The sequence below is a fragment of the Typopeltis vanoorti genome, chromosome 15, assembly GCF_054136105.1.
Source record: "Typopeltis vanoorti isolate ZY-2024b chromosome 15, IOZ_Tvanoo_1.0, whole genome shotgun sequence".
In the NCBI taxonomy this organism is placed as follows: domain Eukaryota; kingdom Metazoa; phylum Arthropoda; class Arachnida; order Uropygi; family Thelyphonidae; genus Typopeltis; species Typopeltis vanoorti.
The window spans coordinates 9,985,848-10,010,480 of NC_143563.1; the positions used below are offsets into that span (position 1 = coordinate 9,985,848).

General features: G+C 34.9%; 1 protein-coding gene across 1 annotated transcript; it reads right to left on the reverse strand.

Annotated features, from left to right (window-relative positions):
* Nucleotides 1-1,221: 1,221 nt before the first annotated feature.
* On the reverse strand, nt 1,222-15,538 carry LOC150098367 (venom protease-like). The gene is made up of 7 exons (XM_090405172.1): nt 15,478-15,538; nt 4,271-4,336; nt 2,988-3,064; nt 2,559-2,671; nt 2,122-2,423; nt 1,872-2,035; nt 1,222-1,389 (listed from the first exon to the last, which is right to left on the reverse strand). The coding sequence occupies exons 1-7, from the start codon at nt 15,536-15,538 to the stop codon at nt 1,222-1,224; spliced, it is 951 nt and encodes a 316-aa protein (XP_090261298.1).
* Between the last annotated feature and the right edge of the window lie 9,095 nt (nt 15,539-24,633).

The following is a 24,633-nucleotide window of genomic DNA, read 5'->3' on the forward strand; positions in this document are numbered from 1 at the left end:
AATTTAGCCCACTAAATTGGGTTCTGTTGGCTGTTGTTGGCACCTTTAGAACTCTAGGACTAGCTTCAGTTGTTTTCTTCAGCCATATTTGCTCAGTGTTAGCACCTGTGTGCACATATCATTGTTTTTGATCCCTGAAGATGGTTATGTAACATCAACCAAGTATAGGAAGTACTCGTATTAATTAAAGTTTTTAATTAATATTCTAGCATACGTTGTCTATCCCTAAAATCTTACAGTTATGCAGGGATAAAAAATAGATTGTGGACCATCTAATTAGTTCTTGTAGCAAAGATTGCTTATAGAGAGTATAAATAAAGGCATGGTCAGGTAGCAAAATCTGTACACTGGAGATTTTGTAGAAATTATGATTTACTATCTTGGAAAACCTCTTGGGAATACACAGTTGAAAAGGTTACTGAAAAGGAAAAAGCGAAGATATTATGGGACATTAAAATTACACCAGTCGAATATCTGGAGCATAATATGCCAATAAAAACGTGTCTAATGTTATTCATGTGGCAATACCAGAGGATAGTAGACTAGATGAAAGAATACGTGAAAAACTGTCCAAGTATAAGAATCGGGAGAAGGAAGTTCAACGAATTTGGAACAGCCGATGTACGAATTATCATTAAAGTTCTCTTGGTATTGCTCCAATTGTTATTGGAGCAATAATACCAAACAATTCCACAAGACAATTAACGAAAAGCAGAGAAGGGGTTAGTCTTCGAGATTTAATACCTCATATAACAACTCCTGAAAACACTTTTAGGGATATCTTACTTTTTACGACGATATCTAGTACTTTGGATAAGGCTATAATTGGACATATAGGCTAATGAACGATTTTATGATGTTATTATATGTGTTTGTCCAGTGTGATTGTGAATTAAGTGAATAGAGGAATAAGTAATAATAAAGACGTTTAGACCAATATTTATTGTCACAAAGAGGATTTCCAGTACGCGGTTAATTCTTATGTTTTACAGTAACAATAATCCGAAATTAATAACACAAACTGCACTCAGGGCGCTCTCTCCAGATTTCTCCTGAATAAAATCGCATAGTGGAGAAATCAAGTTATTCTGCTTGTTATTATTTCTTCCTGTTACAAGAGTGAGTCTCCTGAAAGGAAAGTTGATAAATGAGGAAATACCAGCGGATATGAACTCAGTCTTCACGAGCTAACATCTTCCTTTTCATCAATGAGCAGAAGTCTTAGGCCTTGATTTGTTTCATGTAGCTGTTAATCCAGTCCAGATAGGAAGAAACCCGAGTGAAAAACGCGGGATAACCTGGTTCAGCACATTTATAGCCAGACACAACAATACCAACCAAATACCAGATATTATTCTCTTTATACATTAAAGGACCCCCGGAATCACCCTAAAATAAAAAAAGGCTGTTATTAGTATTTACGTTTTAAATTTACAAAATTTACAAGTTTTGTAGTAGGAGTTGAATAATATCAGTAGCATACTAATTATAAAATTAGAAAATTAAATTAATTTCAATATCGGGATTATAATTTTCAGTAATCACTTATTTTATTATTTCAATTAAAATGGCATATTTACTTATTTCTTAAGATTTAATTTACGATTTTTTGTCTGAAAACTTTTTTGTGTTTTTTTTTCATCAGTTTATCTTTTTTGTGGGAGGTAAAAAAACAAATTTCCGATGTATAAAGAATCATCAGAGAAACAATCATCTGATAACACGGCTTATAACTAATAAGCTGTAGAAATCCTATGATTTTTAAAAGGAAATTAAAGCCCTTTTTTCCGATCAAAGTTTGTTCCAATATTATTACGAAACTGCCTTTAGTATTTTCTTACGTTATAATAAAAGAACTAGAACTTTCTTACATTGCATGTACTCTTTCCTCCAGCCATTTCTCCAGCGCATAATAAAGCATCGATAATGCCATATGGATAAGTCTCGTTGTCTATGTCAATATAGGCCTTACTGCACAAATCATTCGACACAATGGGGATTTCTACCTGCTGAAGTGTCTCGCTGGTACGTCCACCTAATTGGAAAAATCCAGTTAGACAATAATATAAAAGAGGCGCGTCAGGGAGAGAAAGAGAAAGAGAAATTTTCTGTGAAACTTACGAAATTTGGTTCTTCCCCATCCTATGGCAATGACTTTCGTTCCATTGCTCAATGGTTCCATCATGGATGCTGAAGGAAAGCAAATGGGAAACACCTTTTGACTGAGAGTGGCTTCTTCTGCTAGTTCCACCAACGCGATATCGTTGTACATGAGCAACATGGAATAGTTCGTATGAATCACCACATTTCGCAACTGGTGCAAGATTCCATCATCGGTTTCATGCGATCCTAAATAGATAACGACACGGGGGTTATTCCGAAGGCGATAGATTCCTTTAGTCCCATTGTATTCAGGGTAAATCCTACAACAAGAAAGAAGCTTAACGCAAATTACTGTTTCATCGTGAAGTCAGCAAAGATTTAGCCGATTGGGCTATCGGCTACATCACTTGTATTAGTTTTCAGTGTGAAAGTAGAAAATTTGTAATTTTACTTACCTAAGAGGGATAGGGTCAAAGCAGTGGGCAGCAGTCAAGACATATCTGCTAGTAATGAGAGACCCACCACAGAGAAAATCATTTCCTTCGGATCCGACGATGTAGAGTGCAGCCTGAACATTTAAAATCATCTTATAAGTTGCTTAAAAATCGCAATGTTTAATAATAATTAAATCATTAAAATAGGAACTGCTTATATAAATTGATTATAGCGCAGTGCATAGTCGAACAGATCACACGAGAATCCTTTTTCTCGACGGTTTTGTAATTAATTGCTAAAAAGTCTACTTTATTTTGACAGTTTGTTCATTTAAATGCACTGTTAGATTGGATTATGATACTGATTGATATAATTCGTGGCACAATGCATGAGAGAGAGAGAGACCATTGATTTAAGGAATTAGTTTTGCTGTTTAAAATAGTACTTACCATCCATGGCCAACTACCGGTTTCAGCATCAGTTCCACCAACAATGAATCTCATTGACGGAAGCAAAGTTTCGTTAGCTGTTTAAAAAAAAAAGAGGAAATCGATTAAGAAAAACTAAAGATTCTCGATTCCCTTTATATTATGTTATCGAAATTCGACTCTGTCCGTAAAGATCATTTGTCAAGACTTTTAACGAAGTTTACTGTATTGTGTTAGTAGATATCGTTGAACCCGCGAATATCCGATAAGAAAGTTGTATAACTTAGCACGAATGTACTTAATCTCAAATGTCTTAAGTGGATGAAATTATCGTCAAAGCTTTATAGGAATTAAATGAGCGTCATCTATTGATTTGGATTACTTACATATAGTAATTATGAATGGTTTTGGAAAGGTAACGAAATACATTTTATTTTCTTAATGATGGTGAAAGGGAATGAAGTAAAACATTGGATATATAGACCCCCTAATAACTTCTAATAAAAGATCGCCATTGCAGTGTGGCTTTACTGTTACCTCACAGCTAATTCCATTTGTACGATGCGGCTACCGTGGGAGTGTGGTCCAAAACAGGTGTCCGAGAGGTTATTCGTTTTTGCAAGCAAAACGGGTTTCACCAAGTAACAAGTAACATGGAAAGAACAAGAAAAAAAAGTTAATTAGGAAATCAAGGGTCACCTCAGCTAGTCAAAGGGATTTACAGAATTGCGTGTTTAAGGAATTGGTGGGAAGACACATTCTTTGTACGTGCAATTTAGGAAAAGAAAGTCGAAGCAAATAACTTCAAGACGGCATAAAAATTCAGGGGATAGTCTCAGGCTTCATGGATATTTATTCGGCTTAGTTCATGGAATCAAGAACCAGAGATGCTGTGACTTAAGAGAAAGGTTAATGGATACCCAACATGAAGATGCTGAGAGGTAAGAACAGCAACAACAACAACAACAACAAAATATTGGATACCTCATAATAAAAAAATCCAATGTGGAATTTTATAGATCCTTAATAACAGAGCTTCTCTCTCTCTCTCTCTCTCTCTCTCTCTCTCTCTCCACAACTGATTCTTCTTTTCTGCTGTGTGTGTGTGTGTGTGTGTGTGTGTGTGTGTGTGTGTGTGTGTGTGTGTGTGTGTGTGTGTGTGTGTGTGTGTGTGTGTGTGTGTGTGTGTGTGTGTGTGTGTGTGTGTGTGTGTGTGTGTGTGTGTGTGTGTGTGTGTGTGTGTGTGTGTGTGTGTGCAGCCTATTTTATCGTGATTGATAAATGAGGAGAACAGTTATACTCACTTGCCGAATCAGATGATCCATTTCCTTGAAACAGATCGTCTAGTTGCTCTTGTTGAAGTCCGCATTCTGTACAAACAGATAGTGAAAATTATTATCAAAAACTATACATGAAACGAAAATCTAAGTAACTGGTTTTCGGCTACTCTGGATTTTTTTTGCATAAATGACTAATTTATTATCTTTTATGTTGTATCATTTTGTTGTCAAAAGCGGCATTAGTATTGTGTCAACTGTTTATGATATTTTTCATTAGAAGCTGGTGCCAATTATAGTGCCAAACGTGATAGTTTGTTTTGACGAACGGGAGGTCTACACGATATTCATGCCGTACGCGACGAATTCTCGCAATCAATCGTTTCAAAACTTCGAGATAAAACTCACCACTGATCGTTTGGCCAGGCAGAGCGAATTCTTTGTGGATAATGCCCTTGATATCGTAGAAACAAATCAGCATTGTCTTTACTTTTGACATTATGTTTTCACGTTTTGGGCATCCAATTTCATTTAAATCAAGAACAGGCCTCCCTATTAACTTCGTTAATGTTTTTGATTTTTCTCTTCCTTTGGCAAGTAATATATGATATTTGCATGTTGATTCTATCATCCAATTTCTTAGTTTGTCCAAAGCTAGTGAACCAATTTCCCACTTCAGCTGATGGTTATATTTTATTAACCAAGAATTCTGTTTTTTAACTCTTTCAGGTAATTCTTTCCAACTACAAGGTGATTTTGTCACTGCATATCTTACACTAATTCCATCAGAAATACAAATTTCTTTAGGAAATAAATTTGAACTCTTATTCAACAAAAATTGTACATCAATTATCCCAATGATAACTGAAAGTTCGTATTTTTCACCAACTGTCGATTTTTCATAATCGTTTTCCTTCATTCTTCTTCTTCTTCTTCTTAGATTACTTCATATGGCACCACAAATAAATAGTTATTTATTGTTATTTCACTGATTATTAGCTCTGATCATATACTTTATGGTAACATTCGTTTACAAAATTCTAAACAATTAGAACTTTTCACAAAGAAATTTTCAAAGAATTTGTGGGCTCACCCATTATTTTTGCATTACCAAACACAAATCACAAAACAGCAGCTGCAGTGGATGAACGATTACCTTAAGTCCAAAGTCACTCGACTCTCTGGTATTTTCTTATAGTACTGTTTACACTTACCATCCCCTACCCTGACCGTTCCTTCAAAAATGAACCTTTTGTGCAGATGACTCAACAACATGTTTTCACATGCTGTTGGATATACTGTTGGTGTGTTTTTATCTTACTTTGTGTAGGGAAAGTTAAAATTTGTATATGTGTTATCTGTAGAGTACAAACATTTTCTCTGTGTCAAACTTTAAAGAAGTGTTAAAGTCACGTTTTGTTGGTTTAATTAGGTGCTTCTCTCTTTCTCTCTCTCTCTCTCTCTCTCTCTCTCTCTCTCTCTCGCTCTCTGTAAAAATAACCAAATTCTAACAGTTCGGATTTTCGATTATGTGAACGATTTGTTTTCAGATAACTCAAATAATGTCAATAGGTAGCATTAGACAATTTCTAAAATAATCAAAACATGGATATTCGTTTTCAACACTTTTCCCCCTGTCCTGGCATTAATTTCACAGTTGTGATTTTTTTAAAATAATTAAACAGAATTGCATTAAGATATAAAGTTGTGGATTTAAATATCAAGATCTAATCAGAATAACTGAGTAAAAATTCACTGTGGAAAACACAACAACAAAAACATACATCTTTGTTCATTTAAGTTTACAAATGCACATTTTATTTTGCTGAAATACTATTTACAAGCATATTCACTGAGAAAAATTCGAAACATGTAATTACCTAAAAATATTTCACAATATTTAGTTTAGACTCTTAACATTTTGCAAAGAGTTCAATGAATAAAATTTTTGTTACTCACTGTTTCTTGGTTACATTACATCAAAATAGCTGGTCACGCAAAAGAATTTTTAAATCAGATACCATGGTAACCACACTTCCATACGTTTGATATTGTGTCAGTCTGGAAATGACACCATGCCTCATTAAACATTCTGTGTATTCTTTTGTCAGCAAATATACACAAACAGTTTTTGTAAAATGTTTGTAAATGTCCCAAAATAAAGAATCTTTATCGAATTGGATAAAATCTTGAAAGTCTAATTTTACCATTGATGAATTAAATGTTGGGCGATAATTTTTCCCATTATACGAACAGATGGTAATTCAGTTTCCAAAAATAGTAAATGATTATCAATGTCGTACATTTTTGGTGAAAATCTCTTGGCTTCTTTACAACTAATAGAAAAAACCTTACTTCCATCAGTTCCTGTATCATCAAGTATTAGTTTTCCATCTTGGCATTTCAGAATATAACACTCACCGGGGTCCATTTCATAGTCAACTCTTCTTTGCAAGTAGCCGAGGATATCAGACCACTTCCTGCATAATTTTTCCCAAGTGGTCCTGGATAAATACATCACAATGTACGTGTCTTCTAAAATAATAATCGGTTCCCATCCTTTTAGAGCTAGGTGAAAAGTTTTGTCTCGTGCTATTTTTCTGAAGAAAGAAAATTTCAATGTCTTTTGTGGCTCACGATTATTTTACTTTACTTTACTTTACTTTCCTGGATACCAATCACCACAACACAATACAATAACTTCACAGGTTGAACGAATTGTCGTAACTGCAAAGACACTTGACTCGTTTATTTTTCCTTATAGTACTGTTTACCTGACCTTTAACCCTGACCGTTCCTTCCAAAATGAAACTTTTGCGCAGATGATTCACGGACATGTTTCTACATGGTGTTGGATAAACCATGACGACAATGACGGATGTGTGTCACTCTGGGAAAATTCCAAGATATCTTCTCTCAAAAACACCACCCACAATTCCATAGCCAAACAAAACATGACAACAATGTCGTTATGTGTTTGGATATTTCTGGGGAACATATGTCTCTCATTCTGTGATATCACAGAGGGTGACAGATATCTTCCCTGCAATGCTCCCCCACCTAACCCCATCACCCTAGTCTCTCACCATCCCCTCTCCTCCAGAAGATGTCTGCTCAGCCTTGGGGAGATGAGTGAGCTCTTCGTTTGCATATATCTTTTAGTGATGTCACCTCCAATTGATACTGATAACGTTTTTTTTTTGTTTTTTTTTGGGGGTGGGGGGATTTAAAAAACGATAAAACGATAAGATAAAAACACACCAACAGTATATCCAACAGCATGTGAAAACATGTCGTTGAGTCATCTGCACAAAATGTTCATTTTTGAAGGAACAGTCAGGGTAGGGGATGGTAAGTGTAAACAGTACTATAAGAAAATACCAGAGAGTCGAGTGACTTTGGACTTAAGGTAATCGTTCATCCACTGCAGCTGCTGTTTTGTGATTTGTGTTTGGTAATGCAAATATAATGGGTGAGCCCACAAATTCTTTGAAAGTTTCTTTGTGAAAAGTTCTAATTGTTTAGAATTTTGTAAACGAATGTTACCATAAAGTATGCGATCAGAGCTAATAATCAGTGAAATAACAATAAATCACTATTTATTTGTGGTGCCATATGAAGTAATCTAAGAAGAAGAAGAAGAAGAATGAAGGAAAACGATTATGAAAAATCGACAGTGGGTGAAAAATACGAACTTTCAGTTATCATTGGGATAATTGATGTAAAATTTTTGTTGAATAAGAGTTCAAATTTATTTCCTAAAGAAATTTGTATTTCTGATGGAATTAGTGTAAGACATGCAGTGACAAAATCACCTTGTAGTTGGAAAGAATTACCTGAAAGAGTTAAAAAACAGAATTCTTGGTTAATAAAATATAATCATCAGCTGAAGTGGGAAATTGGTTCACTAGCTTTGGACAAACTAAGAGATTGGATGATAGAATCAACATGCAAATATCATATATTACTTGCCAAAGGAAGAGAAAAATCAAAAACATTAACGAAGTTAATGGGGAGGCCTGTTCTTGATTTAATGAAATTGCATGCCCAAAACTTGAAAACATGATGTGTACTTTTAAATGCTTTTGGAAACATAACGAAAGATTCTGTGCTTTTAATAATTCTCTGAAGTATACATATTGGATTCAAAAATATAAATATGCAACCCTTAATTTTACTACTACAGTAATAAATTCCCAACAAACAAACACCAAATGAAAATTAACTTTCAGATGAGAGTCACATTGTCAAAACGATACGATGGCAATTCCATAACCATGGAAGAACCTTTGATGTATTTTTCAATTTATTTATTTTCTGTATTGTTAGATTCAGTAAATACAATTTGTAAATAATATTTCGTTCAATAAAATTGTGTAAATTAAATGAACAAATTGGGTGTAGTAGATGTGTTATACAAATTTAAGAAGGAAGATAACATTTTTTTTCCCTTGTGAAATTTCATGCCACAAAGTAACCAGAGAATTTTTTTTTTGATTCATTGAATTAAAAGTCTTATTTGTTCATTATCTACAAACAAGGTTAATGAATGAAAATTAACAGTGTGGGAAAATAATTCACAAATAAGTTCTACTTACAGAAATAGGTTAAGAGCACAAGGAATCGAAGGTAAAATTAATAGTTATATTGGTAATTTCCCAACGGAAACCAAGAGTTTGAAACAAAACACACGATTTCTCTCCTACGTACAACAAAAGGCGACCGGATAAGATAGATACCTTAAAGGTAAGACTTAATGAGAAATATAGTGTTGGAAAATAAATTCTCATATACTTTATATATTTATTAATTCTGCTGAGTTATTCTGTTAGAATATGACCTGTAAAAGTAAAGTACAGAAAATAACGAATCAATTGAAAAAAAAAATTCACTTGTCTGAATTCCATACTCTAACAGCAATCGGAATTCGAAAAACCGGAAATAACACTTACCCTAAACAAAACGCCGCATACACTTTCCCACCAAGGTTGGACAACAGTGGGAAAGAATTAATACAGACAACCAATCGGATAGTACTCTAAATTAAAATTAAATGTAAGCATTAATTTACAACACCAATGAATTCCGACGGTAACGAAGAATGAATAATTTTAGGATATGTGTTATTCAAACATCTTGATACTAAGTCCTTAGTCATATGTAATTATTTGAGAAATATCCAAACTTGAGGAAATGCTACCTTTTGAATAATACCCCAATTTACAGATGTGACTCATGTCATCCCTTTGAAGAAAACCGCTCGCTGGGGGATATTGCAAATGACGAAACCCCAGCATCTACGGTCTGTAATCTAAAGGATGAAGTAACTAGTTCAGGTTACAGTATTTACAGAAATTTCATTCTTTGTGGTTTTGTGTTTGTGTTGTGTTGTGGATATAAAATTGAACTATTTTGGAATATTCGTATTTAGAAGAGGCATCTGGAAAGCTGTAAGTACTTTTTTAACTAAAACATAACTGCTTGCATGTTGTTTGGTAAGCGTAATTCTAATACTGAATAGTTTTTTTTTCCCATAAGAATAATCATAGGGTATATATTAGAGTATCAACATGGATACATTAGCGATTTTTATGTCTAATGTGTATGTGTGTTTAAGGACAGGTATTTTAAGTATATAATTAATTATTCAGAAAAGCTCGAATAGCTTATTACACTGCCGCCATCGCGACTTACTCTAAGAATCCCACTGTTTAACAGGAAAGAAATACCTCAAAATGTATTGGAAAATTAGTACACCCATCTATAGAAGAAAAAAAAAACTGTATGTTTGAGTGACATAGCATATAATTAAATTATTCAGAAAACTTCGAAACTGTGAATTTCCAAACACGTAACGTCACGATTCTTATCTCTAAATATCACCCACAAGGCAATAAACGAACCAAAAACATCACGTGATATTTCTGACAGACAAGGGCCCCAGCGAAATTCCAAAATCAATAACAACAACAAACATTCGCATCACGATTCCTTATCTTATCTTGATCTTAATCTTGCCAGAAGTGTCCCACCAATCACGACACGATTACTTATACACTAATATATCTCCCTTTCCATTCAAAACAATAACGTCACTTATTTACAACTAACAAATGAGGTCACTTATCTACATCTCATAACAACAAACATTTACGTCACGATTCCTTATCTTATCTTGATCTTGATCTTGTCAGACGTGTCCACCAATCACGACACGATTTCTTATCCACTAATATCATCCTTTCCATTCAAACAACAATGTCACTTATTTACAAATAACAAATGACGACATTTATTTACAAATAACAAATGACGTCACTTATCTACATCTCATAACAACAAACATTCAGGTCACGAATTCCTTATCTTACCTTGATCTTCATCTTGTCACTAGTGCACCACCAATCACAACACAAATCCTTATCTCTACCATCACCCATAATCCCATACGCGAACCAAAACACAAGAGCTGAAGCCAGTGACGCATATGTCCACAGGGAAATTCCAAACATTCCAGACCCATGAAGCCATGAACACAATGACGTCATCAGCCAAACACGTCACGATTCCTTATCTTATCTTGATCTTGATCTTGTCACTAGTGGCTCCCCTACTACTAAGATCGTTTACTGGTTAGGAAAAGCAAAATAAATCCAAGATTGTCGCTGTTGACTTAAATAGAGACTTGGCACATAGTGGGATTAATGTTTATGACATTACACTCTGTCGATGATTGTTAGAAGCAGGAACGATTGCCCAAAGACCAAAAAAGAAACATTGTTGAAGAAGGATATGCAGAAAAAAACAGGATCCAGTGGGCAACAATATATGAAGATTGGACTGCTGAAAAGTGGAAGAGGGTTATTGCTCAGGCTCAGATGAGAGCAATTTTTGTTGAAGGAGAGCGAGTACCCTATGTTTGCAAACCAGTGGTTGAGAAGACAGCTCCCACTCACCTTCAACAAGCTGATAAACTTCTAGCTAAAAAGATGTTCTGGGGTTGTTTTACAGATGACAGTCCAGGATCACTTGTGCCTGACGACGGTATGCTGAAACTTGACCAATAAACAAAAATATTGGAGAAAAGGGTGGTCCCACAGATCCAGAAAGACACATAACTCATCTTCCAACAGGTTCTCGTTCCATGCCACAGTTAAAAAAAAGTGAAAGAGTTCCTGAAATAACACAACATCCAATTGCTACAGTGGCCAGGTATCTCTCTTGATATTAACCCAATAGAGAACTGGGTTAAACGACCTAGTTAAAAAGAGACCTGGAAAACTAACTTGTCATTCAATGGGTAACGTAATATATATGCCGATCTTTTTTATGTGGATTCGAAGTTATGCAGTGCATAACTTTGAGTCGGCACTTCTGCATCCATTCCGATAATAGGGTAATCCAGCGTTTCCTACAACGTTTCCTACGACGGAACACTTCACAAATCCTGAAATTTTCACGAAACACCTTGGTTATTTTGTAATGTATTAATTAATAATTAATTGCTAATTTAGCTGATTTTTTATTATTAATTAATAATTGATCATGTTAATCACACTAATTCTGAACGCGCCTTTAAATTCCAACGTGAACCGAAGAACTGTATGTTTGGATATCGCGAGCTGTATAAAAAATTAGCGAAATCATCATAGCAAAGTTTAATCACTGATTACATTGTCAGAAGAAAAAAATCAGCACAGAACGAGGGTGAAGCTAATTCTGTTTGTGAAGAACCATTGCCTTTATTATACAGATCTGATGCGCTGACTATCTCTTCTGGTGATGAAAGTGATTTCGCACCAGTTCGCAAACGTTGCCGAATATTGTCTAATAGCGATGATAATTCGAATTCATTTAATTTTAAGGAAAAGTTGCTTTTCCTTAAAATTAAATGTATGAAGCTTTAAAACAAACTTAGGCATTGTTATTTTCCTGAATTTTCATAATCATTTTTGTGCGATTTTAGGTTTATGTTAATTCACTGCCTCGCTTTTATGCGGTTTTGCAAAATTATGGAACGTGTCCCTAATTTTTCAACGTAAGTTAGTACTTTTTTGTGCGATTATTTAAGAAATATCAAAAGATAAAACAATTTCATACGAAAAGATTTCAGATCTTTCTTTTTTCCTTTTCAAATAATTCCAGCAAATTTTTGCACACACTTAGCTGTACGCCTAGTAATGGGTTCACGGACAATTCATCGCAGGGAAAATTCATTGTATAAGTTCGCCCACCGTTTGTAGATCTCTCCTTGGCATTTTGCCAAGAATAGTCGATTCATGCTGAAGGGGAGAAAGAAATGAAAGATGTACGAATTGGTCGCCAACATGCGAAATCACGTGCTTCTTGTCTGTCGCTGTACTAGTACTAGCTTGATTTTTGTTGTCGCTTTTTTGCATTTTTTTTTATTATTAATTTGTATGATGGATCCAGTACAGTCAACAAGTTATGTTGTTAAACGTTTCACTAGCTCTTGCAAAAGAATATTGAATAATGTGCTGACATTCTGCGAAAAAATAATCGTCTCCTTGTTCCCCTTTCTCTAGTCATAAAACGTGCAAGTGCAACTGTGAGCGTATCGGGGTCGACTGTTAAAAGAATTCGTAGGGAATCAAAAGGTGAAGGTAAAATTTAAATCTCCTAAAAAAAGCGCCAGAGTAAAGAAAACCATCGAAACCGTAGCTTTGAATGATTTTGATGTAGACTTTATAAGAAGAGCTATTCACGAATTTTACGTGAAATTCGTCGAGAAAACAGTGGCAAATGTTCCGAAATTTTTTCCTGTGCTTAAAGAAAAAATTAATTTTCCTTGGAAAAGAGAAACTTTAAGGAAAATACTTCATGAAATCGGATTTTGTTTTAAAAAGTCCCAGAATAAAAGGAAACTTATCATGGGGCGAAGTGACATTGTTTTATCTAGAACGCAGTATTTGAGAGCAATAAGACGTTTCAGGGAGGAGAAAAGACCGATTGTGTATCTAAATGACACTTGGATTGAGGGTAATTTAACTTATGGAAAATGTTGGCAGTCTAAAGAAGAATGTGGAGTGCTACAAACCGGAAATGCCTCGCGGTGCATAATAATTTTGTGTGCGGGTGGATAAATTTTTTACGAATTCAAATTTACTATACAAAGCCAATTCAACTATTGGAGATTACCATGGGCAAATAAATTCTACGATCTTCGAAAAGTGGGCAGAAAAAAAACTGATTCCAAACCTTCCTAAAATGCTGTTGTTATAATTGATAACGCTTCATGTTACTCTATCCGATTAAAAAAATTTCCAAATTGGTCTAATAAGAAGCAAGTTCTTATGGATTGGCTCTCTGCAAATAACATTTCTCATTCCCCAGATATGCGAAAAATTGAATTGCTTAATTTGGTCCAAAGAAACTCGCCCACAACTAATCTATTTAAATTCGACACGATGCTCAAAGCATGGATTTCTAGCTTTGAGGCTACCACCATATCATTGCGATATTAATGCTATTGAGTATGTTTGGGCAGAAGTGAAAAGTTTCATTCGCCATCGCAACGTAACTGGGAATATTGACATGTTGAAACTTTTAAGCTTTAAGAACAGGCAACTGAAAGTATTACAGTTCAAAACTGGTGAAAATATTACTCTCATGTCACCTCATTGGAAAATATGTATTGGGACAGAGACGGAATTATCGAAGAATTATGCGAACCTATTGTGATCAGTTTAAGTGAAAGTGATGGCGATTCGGACACCGATTCAGATGACTATGAAGATTAAATGGATTTGATAATGGTATTTTTTTCCAGTCTTTTTTTTTGCATGGGTTTGTTCAAAGAGTCACAACAAGTCATAAATAATTAATCGGTTTAGGACATTAAAGTGTCTCAGTTCTCTCAACTGTAAGTTTAGAATATTTAAGTTCATTTGAAAAAATTTCTGTTTTTCTGTATAATTATTTTTATTTTATAGAAAACTTTCTTAAAAATAAATTTCGTTAAATTTTTGTTTTATGCTATACCTTTTTTAATGTTGTTAAAACTCTACGTACATTTTTCCAACTGTTACACAAGCAAAATAGTTACACTTTAAAAACAGCAATGTCCGTAAAAGAAAAACTAAATTTTCCGACCTGTAATAATAAACAAACACATCCCAGAAGATAGATTGATTACCCTATTTTCGGAATGGATTCTCCTTTTTCTGACATGCGCAGAAGTGTCGAGGGATCTCTAATCGGTGGACGAACATAGGAAAAATCATCAGAAAAAATTCCCTCAAAGCGTTATTCACTAGAAAATTCAAGTCGGATTCAAGTGTGATATTTGATAGTAAATTGTATCTGAGAGATACCGAGAACTTAGATGTCAATATTTCTCGATTATAACTGCAAATAAATAAACCATCGTGTCTTGCAATGTTTTTTTTTAAGTTTTATCGCATTTCAGCACATGCTAGTAATGAATATCTCTCAGATACCCTCGACCTAAGCTGCAATTTTTTCCACAGCGACCTGCGCAGGATAACATCCCAACCGGCAGCAAATTTATACGTCCACCAAATTCTGGATACGAGTCAGACCACCTGTTGAAAAATCATGGTTATCAAGTGCATTTGACTGTCATATAGATTAGAAGGTGCGAGATAATTATTTTTGTCATGCAATTATTTTATAAATACATAAAAATCCGAATCTTAAAACAAATACAGCCTCCATCTGTTACAAATTGTTTTCTTTATTTTTTTATTCATAATCTTAGAAAATTGATTGCCACGATATTAGTTGGATAAGTTAAGCAAGTTTGGGCGCGGTTAGTAGTTGGAAGGGAGCAGTCATTCGATGCTGTTGGCACACTCTCCCTCGATGAGTCTTTGGACTCCCTGGAGGTATCACATAATAAATAATAAATAATAATAATAATAATAATAAGGATTCTTCCTAAATAGTTTTAAATATGTTGCTCTTTCTTCCTCACAATCCTATCCCAGTTCTGTAACAATTAATATTCCATCTACAGAGCCTGTAGTAAGAAAGAATATGAATAACTTTATACGTAAATTAAAAAAAAAATGCACATGTATCCGCGATGAATTTTCTTCCGATTAATTTTCCCCATGACTAAAATTCCAGAGATCAATTGTCGGCGAAATAATAACTGTAGTAGTGACGCCGAAGATCTTTACAGTTTTTTTTTAAGAGCTAGGGTTAAGAATACAGAATTGAATTAAGAAATCAAAAAAACATGGGCTTACCTGGTCGACAGTATTGCACAAAAGTTGCTGCAAAACTTAAAACTAGTTCGAAACCTCTCATCGCTCGATTTGTTGGATTTCAATTAAGCCAGTGCTTCCTAAAAATAATAAAAGGTTCAGTAGATTTTATAAATAGGTTAAAAAAAAATTGAAGCATAAGATTTATTTACGTTTTATTTCAGTTATTCATTTTTGAGTAACTAAAGTAAAACGTATACCATATAAACAATGAAATGATTCTTCATCGTAACGTCAACAACCCACAAGTCAAAGGTTGAAAACTGTATCTGAGATCGCAGTATGTGGTGAATCCAACGACAACAATTCCACCCCCCCCCAAAAAAAGCGAGTTTGTTGTTGGTGTTTTACTTTCTCTTACATTAGTGCTAATTCACTTTCTACGAAGTAGACCGAACAATAAACAGTATTATTTTTCTCCTAAAAATATTACGGAACACTTATAATTCTGATAAAGGGATTTGAATATTCTTAAAATTTTTCAGCTCGCTGAATTGTTTTCAATCTTTATTTATACACCGAATAGTTTATTTGATAAATTTAAGTTTGTGAAAGGCTATTTTACAACAATGACTTAATTCCCGTGTGGTGGCCGGGATACGAATAGCCCCAATGTAGCCCATGCATGTCGTACGAGGCGACTAAAATGGGTATCTTGGGAGGGTAATGAATGGTAATGCCGTAGCCAATGAAGTTCTAACTGAGGCTCGGCTATTGCTGTTATCCTCCTGCCATGATCAGAGCTTTATATAGCTCAATAACACCCTATCCTTCGCTGTCCTCTACAGATAACGGGCAATATGAAAAGCTTTCTTGCTTCGCCCATCTAGCCAGTCCTTTTTTAACAATGAATCAAATCTGTAATTAATACTACAATAATAAATATTACACTATTATTGATCGATTGATCTTACTTAAAGCAAAAATCAGTAATTCACACGTTTTAAAACGGTACATTAAATGAACTTCTTTATGCAATGTGCTTGAGAAAGGAAAATGGTGAATGGTTACATATTTAAGCAATCTCGACGACAGCATCTTACCTCAGCGCAAGTTCTATTCATTGAATGCCTTTAAATCACAGAAATTGTTTGCCTGGGATGAATTCTCAATGGAGTTTCTCATGTAAACATGAGAAAGACAGACTTAAGCCGTAAACAAAATATGAATTAAACTGCTAAAATTATCAAATTTCTTAAAAAAGACATTTCATATTAACTTGCAAAAAAGTGCACGTTCTTATTTTTAAGAAGACACAGTGGGTAAGAAAATTAAACTTACTTAAATGAAATATATATATATCATCCAAGAGCGCACCCTTGGCAGTTAAACATCACGCATGCGCTCAAGAAAGAGCGACGATTACTAACTCCTTGTTGCTATAGTAACAGCTGAAGTTGATGCAACTTGAAATTGATATTACTTTTGTGTTCTTCAATTGCAAAGTATTTAATTTCTTTAGCATTATTATGACGAGAAGAAAATAACTAAATGCTTATTATTTTTCCGTGTTCAACAGTTTTTGCGTCTTACAGAATATTAAAGACCTCACATGAAGAAAGAATTTTCAAATATAACTGCAAGCCAATATATTAGGTATTCATTGTGGCAGCAAGGTATAAATATATTATTATTATTATTATTATTATTATTATTATTATTATTATTATTATTATTACGTGGCACTTCTAAGAGTGCTCCAGTTTTAAAAAATTCAGATGTGAAAGCAATTGAAGAAATATCAATGAATTTTTCCTGATTGGTGAGTATTAGATACGATTGTGAGTATTGAACACTCACTAGATGTAAGCGGGAAAAACATGACAATTGGTCATTTGTGCCTTAATAACAATGACAAAGGCCAATGCAAAATTAGTTTATGATTAGTCATAAGGAGGAAGGCCAAATAACGTGATCTAGGTATTAATCAAATATTCAATCCAAACTTAATAAGCAGGAAAAACCAGAAGAAGAAGAATCCAAAACTCAACAGCAAAACCTATCCTAACACATTGTTCAGAAGCCTGGACCATAACTCAAGCAGATAGAAAATGAATGATAAGCTGTGAAATAAGATTCATGCAAAAAACAGCTGGATACGATAGACTAGAGTTTACAAAATAGCGACGTCTTAAAGGACTTGAGGTGATATCTGTTTTATACTACATCGTTCTTCAGATATATATAGAGAGAGAGTGGGAGACAACATAGAGAAAGAATCAGTGAAGGAAGACTCCCAGAGATACAGAGATATCAACCTCAAATAGGAAGTAATAGAAGACGGCCTTTCAACAGATGGGAAGAGACCATAACAGGACACCGGAAAGAAAGAAGAAGTCAAAGTAGAAGATGACGAAGTAGAAGATGATGATGAAGGAGAAGATTATGATGAAGAAGTTGTTGACGATGAAGAAGAAGAAGGCTGCTCTCAAGAGCCTGAACCTGTGTTGACAGATCCAGTTCATTATGTTGCTGGAATATGAGAACTAATGTCAAAGATATTCATGAAATATAATCTAGGCCTCAGTTTTTGATGTCAAGACATTCTCGCCTTGGACACCTTCCACGAAACTACCTCAAAAGAGCCATGGAAAGACTAGTAAAAATATGAAATTAAATATCTGGAAGGTGGCAAAATATTCATCATCATCATCATCATCAACTTCCTGCCATGTACCCTCAAGGGGTGTACAGGATATGACAGTACTACATGAAAAAATTGCATCATTACTAACTTCCTATCTAGAGTTTTCCTCCAAATCAGTCTGTTACTTGTCAAGACTCCAACATTATCAGATCTTATATTTCTATCGTCTAAAGCACTTTGTACCGTATCAATCCACCTATATCTTGGTCTTCCTCTGGGTCGTTTTGCTGCCAACCTGGCAGAGAACACTTGTTTTGCTAATCTTTCCTCTCCCATTCTATTTAGGTGACCATACAACCTGAGATTAGCTCTGCTAACGCATTCCTGGATGCTGACAATGTCAAGTTCTTTCCTAATATCCTCATTTTTAATATGATATTGCCATTGATGCCATCTGTTCACGCCTCTAATCTTTCTCAGAACTCTCATATCTGCGGTCTCTAGTCTTTGGTCAAGTGTTTTACTTCTGACCCAGCTCTCAGATCCATAAGTTAAAACTGGTTTGAACATCGTCTTGTATACAGCTAATTTAGTGTTCCGACTAATTTCTTTCTTATTCCATATGAATTTATTCAATTGACTTCCCACCATACCAGCTTTGCTGATTCTGTTGTCTATTTCTATATTTAATTTACCATCTTCAGTAAAAATCGTGCCTAAGTAGCTGAAATGTTTTACTTGTCCCATAGGTTCTCCATTCACAACACAGTTGACATTTTCAACGATTCTGCCTATTTTCATTGTCTTTGTCTTTTTATTGCTGACCTTCATACCATATCTTTTACAACAGCTATTCAATTTAGTCAGAGAATCTTGCAGACTTGTAGCGGATTTATTTAGAAGTATAACATCATCCGCATAAAGCAAAGAGCTGACATTAACATCTACAATTTTGATATCATGTTTAATACCACTTTCCTTCATAATGTGATCCATATAGATAATGAATAACAGAGGGGATAATGTACATCCTTGTCTCACACCAGATTTAACATTAACCATCTTCCTGTACTTCCTTCAATTCTAATTGCTGACTTGCAACTCAAATAAAGACTAAGTATTGCTTGATATAATGCCCCATTGACACCATATAACTGTAGCGCATTTAATAGCTTCTCTCTTGGCACCTTGCCATATGCCTTTTCCAAATCGACAAAAATTAAATATAGATCTTTGTTATATTCCCATGCTTTCTCGACTATTTGTCGTAAAGTGAAGATCTGATCCTGACAGCCTCTATTTGGCCTGAATCCAGCTTGTTCTTCACCAAGCTTTTCTTCCACAATTCTTCTCAACCGTTTCTCAAGTATAGTTGCATAGATCTTGCCAGGAACACTCAGTAGGGAAATACCTCGGTAATTCTCACATTCAGTTTTATTTCCCTTTTTATATATGGGTACTATGAGAGCTCTACTCCAATCATCGGGAATTCGTCCCTCTGTCCAGGCATTCTGAACTATGCAGTGCAGCCACTGTAAGACTTTTATACCACCATACTTCAGCATTTCTGGTCGAATATCATCTACTCCTGCTGCCTTTCCACATTTCAAGCCTTTGATGGCTTTTTCTACTTCAAGTATGGATATGTAGTATTCCTGACTGCATGCCTGGTCAGTGTTTTTTATCACTGTGCTCTCATCACTGCTTGTTTCATTTAGCAGTTTTTCAAAGTAATTACTCCATACTTCAAGGATATCTTTTTCTCCTGTTTTCATTTCACCTTTATCATCTCTAACTCCTTTTACAGCACACTTTCCTCTTCCTAAGCTTCTTCAACAACCTCCAGAATATTTTGCCACCTTCTTGATATTTATTTTCTATATTCTTGCCAAAGTCCTCCCATGACTTTTGTTTAGCTAGTTTTACACACTGTTTAGCTTTCTTACATTTATCTCTGTATTCTGTAAGAGTAAAAGCTGACTTATTTGCCAGGAACTTTTGATATGCTTTCTTCTTTTCCTTCACTGCCTCTTTAACTTCCTGTGTCCACCAGGGAGTTCTGATTTTTTTATCCTTAAAGACAACCTCACCACATGCCTCTCTGGCAGAATCAATCAATGTTTTCTTCAGAGTTTGCCACTGAATCTCCAAGGTTTGATTCCTGTTCTCAAACTCTTTCATTTTCTTTTCAATAATCTTTCTGCATTTTAGTCTACAGTTCACATCTGAGAGCTGCTCAACTTTTATTCGCTTTAAAACTTTCTTACATGTTATTCTTTTCAATATGAAATTCAATTTTATCCTGCTCAAGACTAAATAGTGATCACTTCCAATTTCAAATCCTCTGTACACTCTGGTGTCCTGCACCAGGGAGAAAACATCACTATCAACAATAACATAGTCAATGAGACTTTTCTTATTCCTGGCCTCTTCTCTCCATGTGAATTTGTGCACATTTTTATGTTGGAACATGGTGCTAGTAATAACCAGTCCATGTCTTGAGCAGAAATCCAACAGATATTTGCCATTATTATTAGCTTTGCTGTTTTCTCCAAATTTTCCCAAAATATTTTTGTATGTCCCACAATCATTTCCTACTCTGCTATTTAGATCCCCAACAAGGACCAACTTTTCCTTTTTCATTGTGTCAGTTGCTTTTTCTAAAGCCTCAAAAAATTCCTCCACTTCTACCTTAGTAGAACCTTCTGTGGGACCATAGGCACAAATAAGTCTCATTGTCCAGTTCCCCATTCTCATATTTGCCCACATATTCTCATATTTGCCAAAATAAAAAATGATGGCAAAATATTCTTCCGGGTTTATTCAAAAATTAACGAGGGAAAGAATATTTTCAAAAGAAGGCCACAAAAATATTTGGGAGGCTAAAATAGTTTAGAGATGGATGAAAAAAAATACTGTAAAAGAGAGCAAAGAGGGAACATTATAACTGAAGATAAAGATATTTTGAGATAAGTAATTTGAAATAAGGGCCTTCGTAGCTCGGTCAGTATAGAAGAAGCGATTTGGTCGGAAAGACTTGGGTTCGATTCCCATCAGTGACGTGAGAACCTTAATCTGGTCTCTTTCGACTTAAGGTGAGTTAGCCGGTCTCATACTGAGGTATGGGAGCTTTTTCACCCGGAACCTCTGGTTTTTTTCGTCCCCCAGAACAGCAAACCGCCATTGAACACAGACATAGGCCACCTTCAAGAAAACGGAGTAACTAATCGATTTCGGTTCCGAATGCCTACACGGGAAAAAGGGAAGGTCTACGCTTGAACGTAAATTAGGATAGGATAGGAATTTGAAGTAAGTAAATAAGTAACTTATGCACGTATTTAACATGCAGAAGATTTGGATTATGTTGTGAAAAAATCTTTACAATTAAAATGCTGAATGTTACAAAATAATTTTAGTTTTTAATTCAAACCAAGTAATCTAGTTATAGCATTTGATCATAACAAATCAGTTTAGTTTGTCTTTAAAAAATAGTTATCATATAATAATTAGTCTCCCAAGCTTCTATGGAAACAATTTTTGATTTGCATTCACCAGGTGGCAGAAAAGTCAGTCTATGCTGATGCTGTTATTGGAGTAATCTCGGAAATGAAGATGTTATATTTTATTTAACAATTTATTCTTTTTTTTTCTTTTACTTTATAAACTTATAAAGTTATCTGAAATGTATGGCTTTTGATTTGGTCGACGTGTCTGTTGTTGTTTTGTGCATTATGAGGATTGTCAGAAAATATGATTCTTGTCGGCTAACATTCTGCTCTAGCATTCCAATCTTTCGTTACTGGGTAGCTAATAGTCATTTTCATAGTTCGATGCATGCTATAGTGGATGGTTGCTTCTTCGTATTTCGCGAAAAAAGAAAAAGCTGTCTTTTTTTGCACTTTTTTATGCTCTTTCTGTGCATAAATGTCCTTCTGTCGGTAACCAGAAATGCTAACCACAGCTATTTAGAAAATACGAAATCAAATTCCTCTTTTTTATTTCTTAAGCTTTGCAGTCTGAGTGATTCTAAGGCATCGAGTTTTTTCAAAACCGATGCTTTAACTACTGAGCTCCATTTCATTCTTCAATGGAGGCAACCTAGCCATCATCAGTCTTACTAAAACACATTTCCTTTTTTGTTTTATTCGCCAACATATCTCATTTCACTTTTATCTTGTAAAGCCCTCATCTGCATAACGTCTGAGATGAGGAAAGAATCTGCTTAAAAGCAATTGCTTTTTCAGTGGCATCTTGCAATCGAACATTTTTAGTGTTTTAACATTGTTAATGCAATGCACTCATCATATTTAAGGTGAAACACCTAGATGGCGTTGTCTGGCTTTGTATATTTCGACAATTATCCATGGAAAACACTTAACAAATAATCCGTGGAAATTATTGTAAATTCCAAGGAATCAGTGGCGGCTTGTACATAAGCACTGCGACACTGCAGCACCCCTAAGGAAAAAATGAAAATATTAAATTTTGTTTCTGTTTATAAATAATAACAATGCTTACAACATATATTAATGGCTATAGTTTAAGATGACTCATGACTTTCAGTAGAATTCCCGTAAAAGAAAAATTAACCCGTGAACTTCCTTAGCTCCGTCAGTTTCGATGATGCCCTTGGGTTGAAAAGACCTGAGTTCGAATCCCGTGTAGGTCGCGAAGAACACTTCAGGAATATTCAACTTAAGGTGAGTTAATCGGTCTCATACTACAGCCGTAGGTTTTCCTCAAGGAAACTACAGTTTTTCATCTTGCAATAGGATGAAAGGATTAACCACCATATTAGAGCATTAATTAGGTTTCAAAGAAGCCAAATTAATTGCCTTTGAAAGGCCATTAAGCCAGTTTAAGCTAGGAAAAACTTCTTTACGCTAACAATTCCTGTTAGCGTAGCGACGGCGCCTATCTCAATAGGGCTGAACGAGCACGCTTATTAAGCCGCGCCGTGAGGCAGGCTGCATCTATGCTACACCCTGTCGACGGTACTGAGAGAGAGATATAATTTGATTTGTTCAATCTGATCAATTTGATTTGTTTTTTTTTTTTTTGTTATTGGTTCTCAGCTTAACAGTATTTAGTCGTGTCTGTTAGGTCACACTGTTCACTAAATCAGAAAGACCTTTGTACAGTATTAATGACACGGGAATGACTAAACTTGACGTGCTATTCAATGAAAATGCAATTTAAGAAGGCGCTTTAACTTGCGGATGTATTCATGCTAAGAGAGGACTTCGGTAATCAGATACTGAACTGCGTGATACCGCCTAAGGGATTAGAAGCTACAAAAATAGAGATACGGTTCTGACCAAGAGTCGAGTATCCTATTTCATAGAATGCCAAAGGAGATGTCAACTCAGTAAAGCGTTATTATTTTACATTCTACATTGAAGAGCCTTCACTGGACCTCAGAGATCTCTCTTAATTAGCACAGCATAAAAGGAACAATCAGAAGTGGTTTGAAAGCATGAAGTGGATGGGGGTTGCTCGAGTGCGTGCTCTAAATAGTAGAAGTATTAAATCTCTATAAGGGCACTTCGTTAGCTGACCATTGCTTAAAACTCTTAGGAGAATTTCGTGGCATGTCGTTTTTTCTACTTTCCCTTACTCTTTTATCAGTTATCCATGCGTGTCACTGTTGTATTACGGGTTCGGTGACCCCTCAAGTATGGGGTTCGTGATAAAAAAAAACCAATTTCAGTTGAACCGCGAACCAGATTAAAGCTGTTCATTTATACAACGTTTGCGGATTATGTACTGGTCTTGGTGAATTCATGTAATGAATTATCTTTGATGAACATCCATCGCCATTATATCCATCGCCATAATACTTTCAATGAGTGTAACCCAATGGAGATGCATCGCATTGTTTATCTTAGAATTTAAAATGTTTTAATCTTTAATCTCAGTTTACTCATTTAATACAGATTAATATCGCTTTATGTATGTATATCAATTTAATTTGTTTGGATAAGGATGGATATTTGATTTTTTTAGTTATTTATAACGTATTGGTTTTAAAATTTGTTCGTTGCTTCTCACTTAGGAAGATGACATATTGATTTACATGTCTTCTTAAGTCATACATAATGCAATAATATGCACTGTTCTTTTTACAGGAGGTTGGTGGTCTCATTCTGGATGGGAGAAACCCTAAAAAAACTTGTCTACTACTTAAACACTTTCACGAAATTTCACTGCAAAAACCTTCAATGGTTGGTTGTAAAGCATAGACAAGATCTGCTCAGCTTTACAGCACAAGCCAATGCAACATCGCACAAAAGCACCTCATCTGTCTGCACCTCGGAAATTAAAAAAATTATACTGTGTTCCTGGGAATAATTTCAGTTGTTATAGTACTTGCTTAAATTCAAATCTGATTGCTTTTGCATTGAAATAGAGTACTTGCTCTTCAGAATTTCTCCCTGTTCTCTGATGAGAACCAACAGGTTCGAAATATGCCAGTGAAAGTGTTAGGCAAGTGAAACCTTTATAGAAGTACCAATAAAAGACGATTATACGGACACATAGGCAGCGCCCGT

Coding starts and splice junctions, on each gene's coding strand:
- LOC150098367 (XM_090405172.1), bottom strand. CDS start 15,538: ATGAGAGGTTTCGAACTAGTTTTAAGTTTTGCAGCAACTTTTGTGCAA. Junction 4,337..15,477: donor TGTGCAATACTGTCGACCAG/GTAAGCCCATGT, acceptor CTGTTTGTACAG/AATGCGGACTTCAACAAGAG. Junction 3,065..4,270: donor TGGATCATCTGATTCGGCAA/GTGAGTATAACT, acceptor TTTTTTAAACAG/CTAACGAAACTTTGCTTCCG.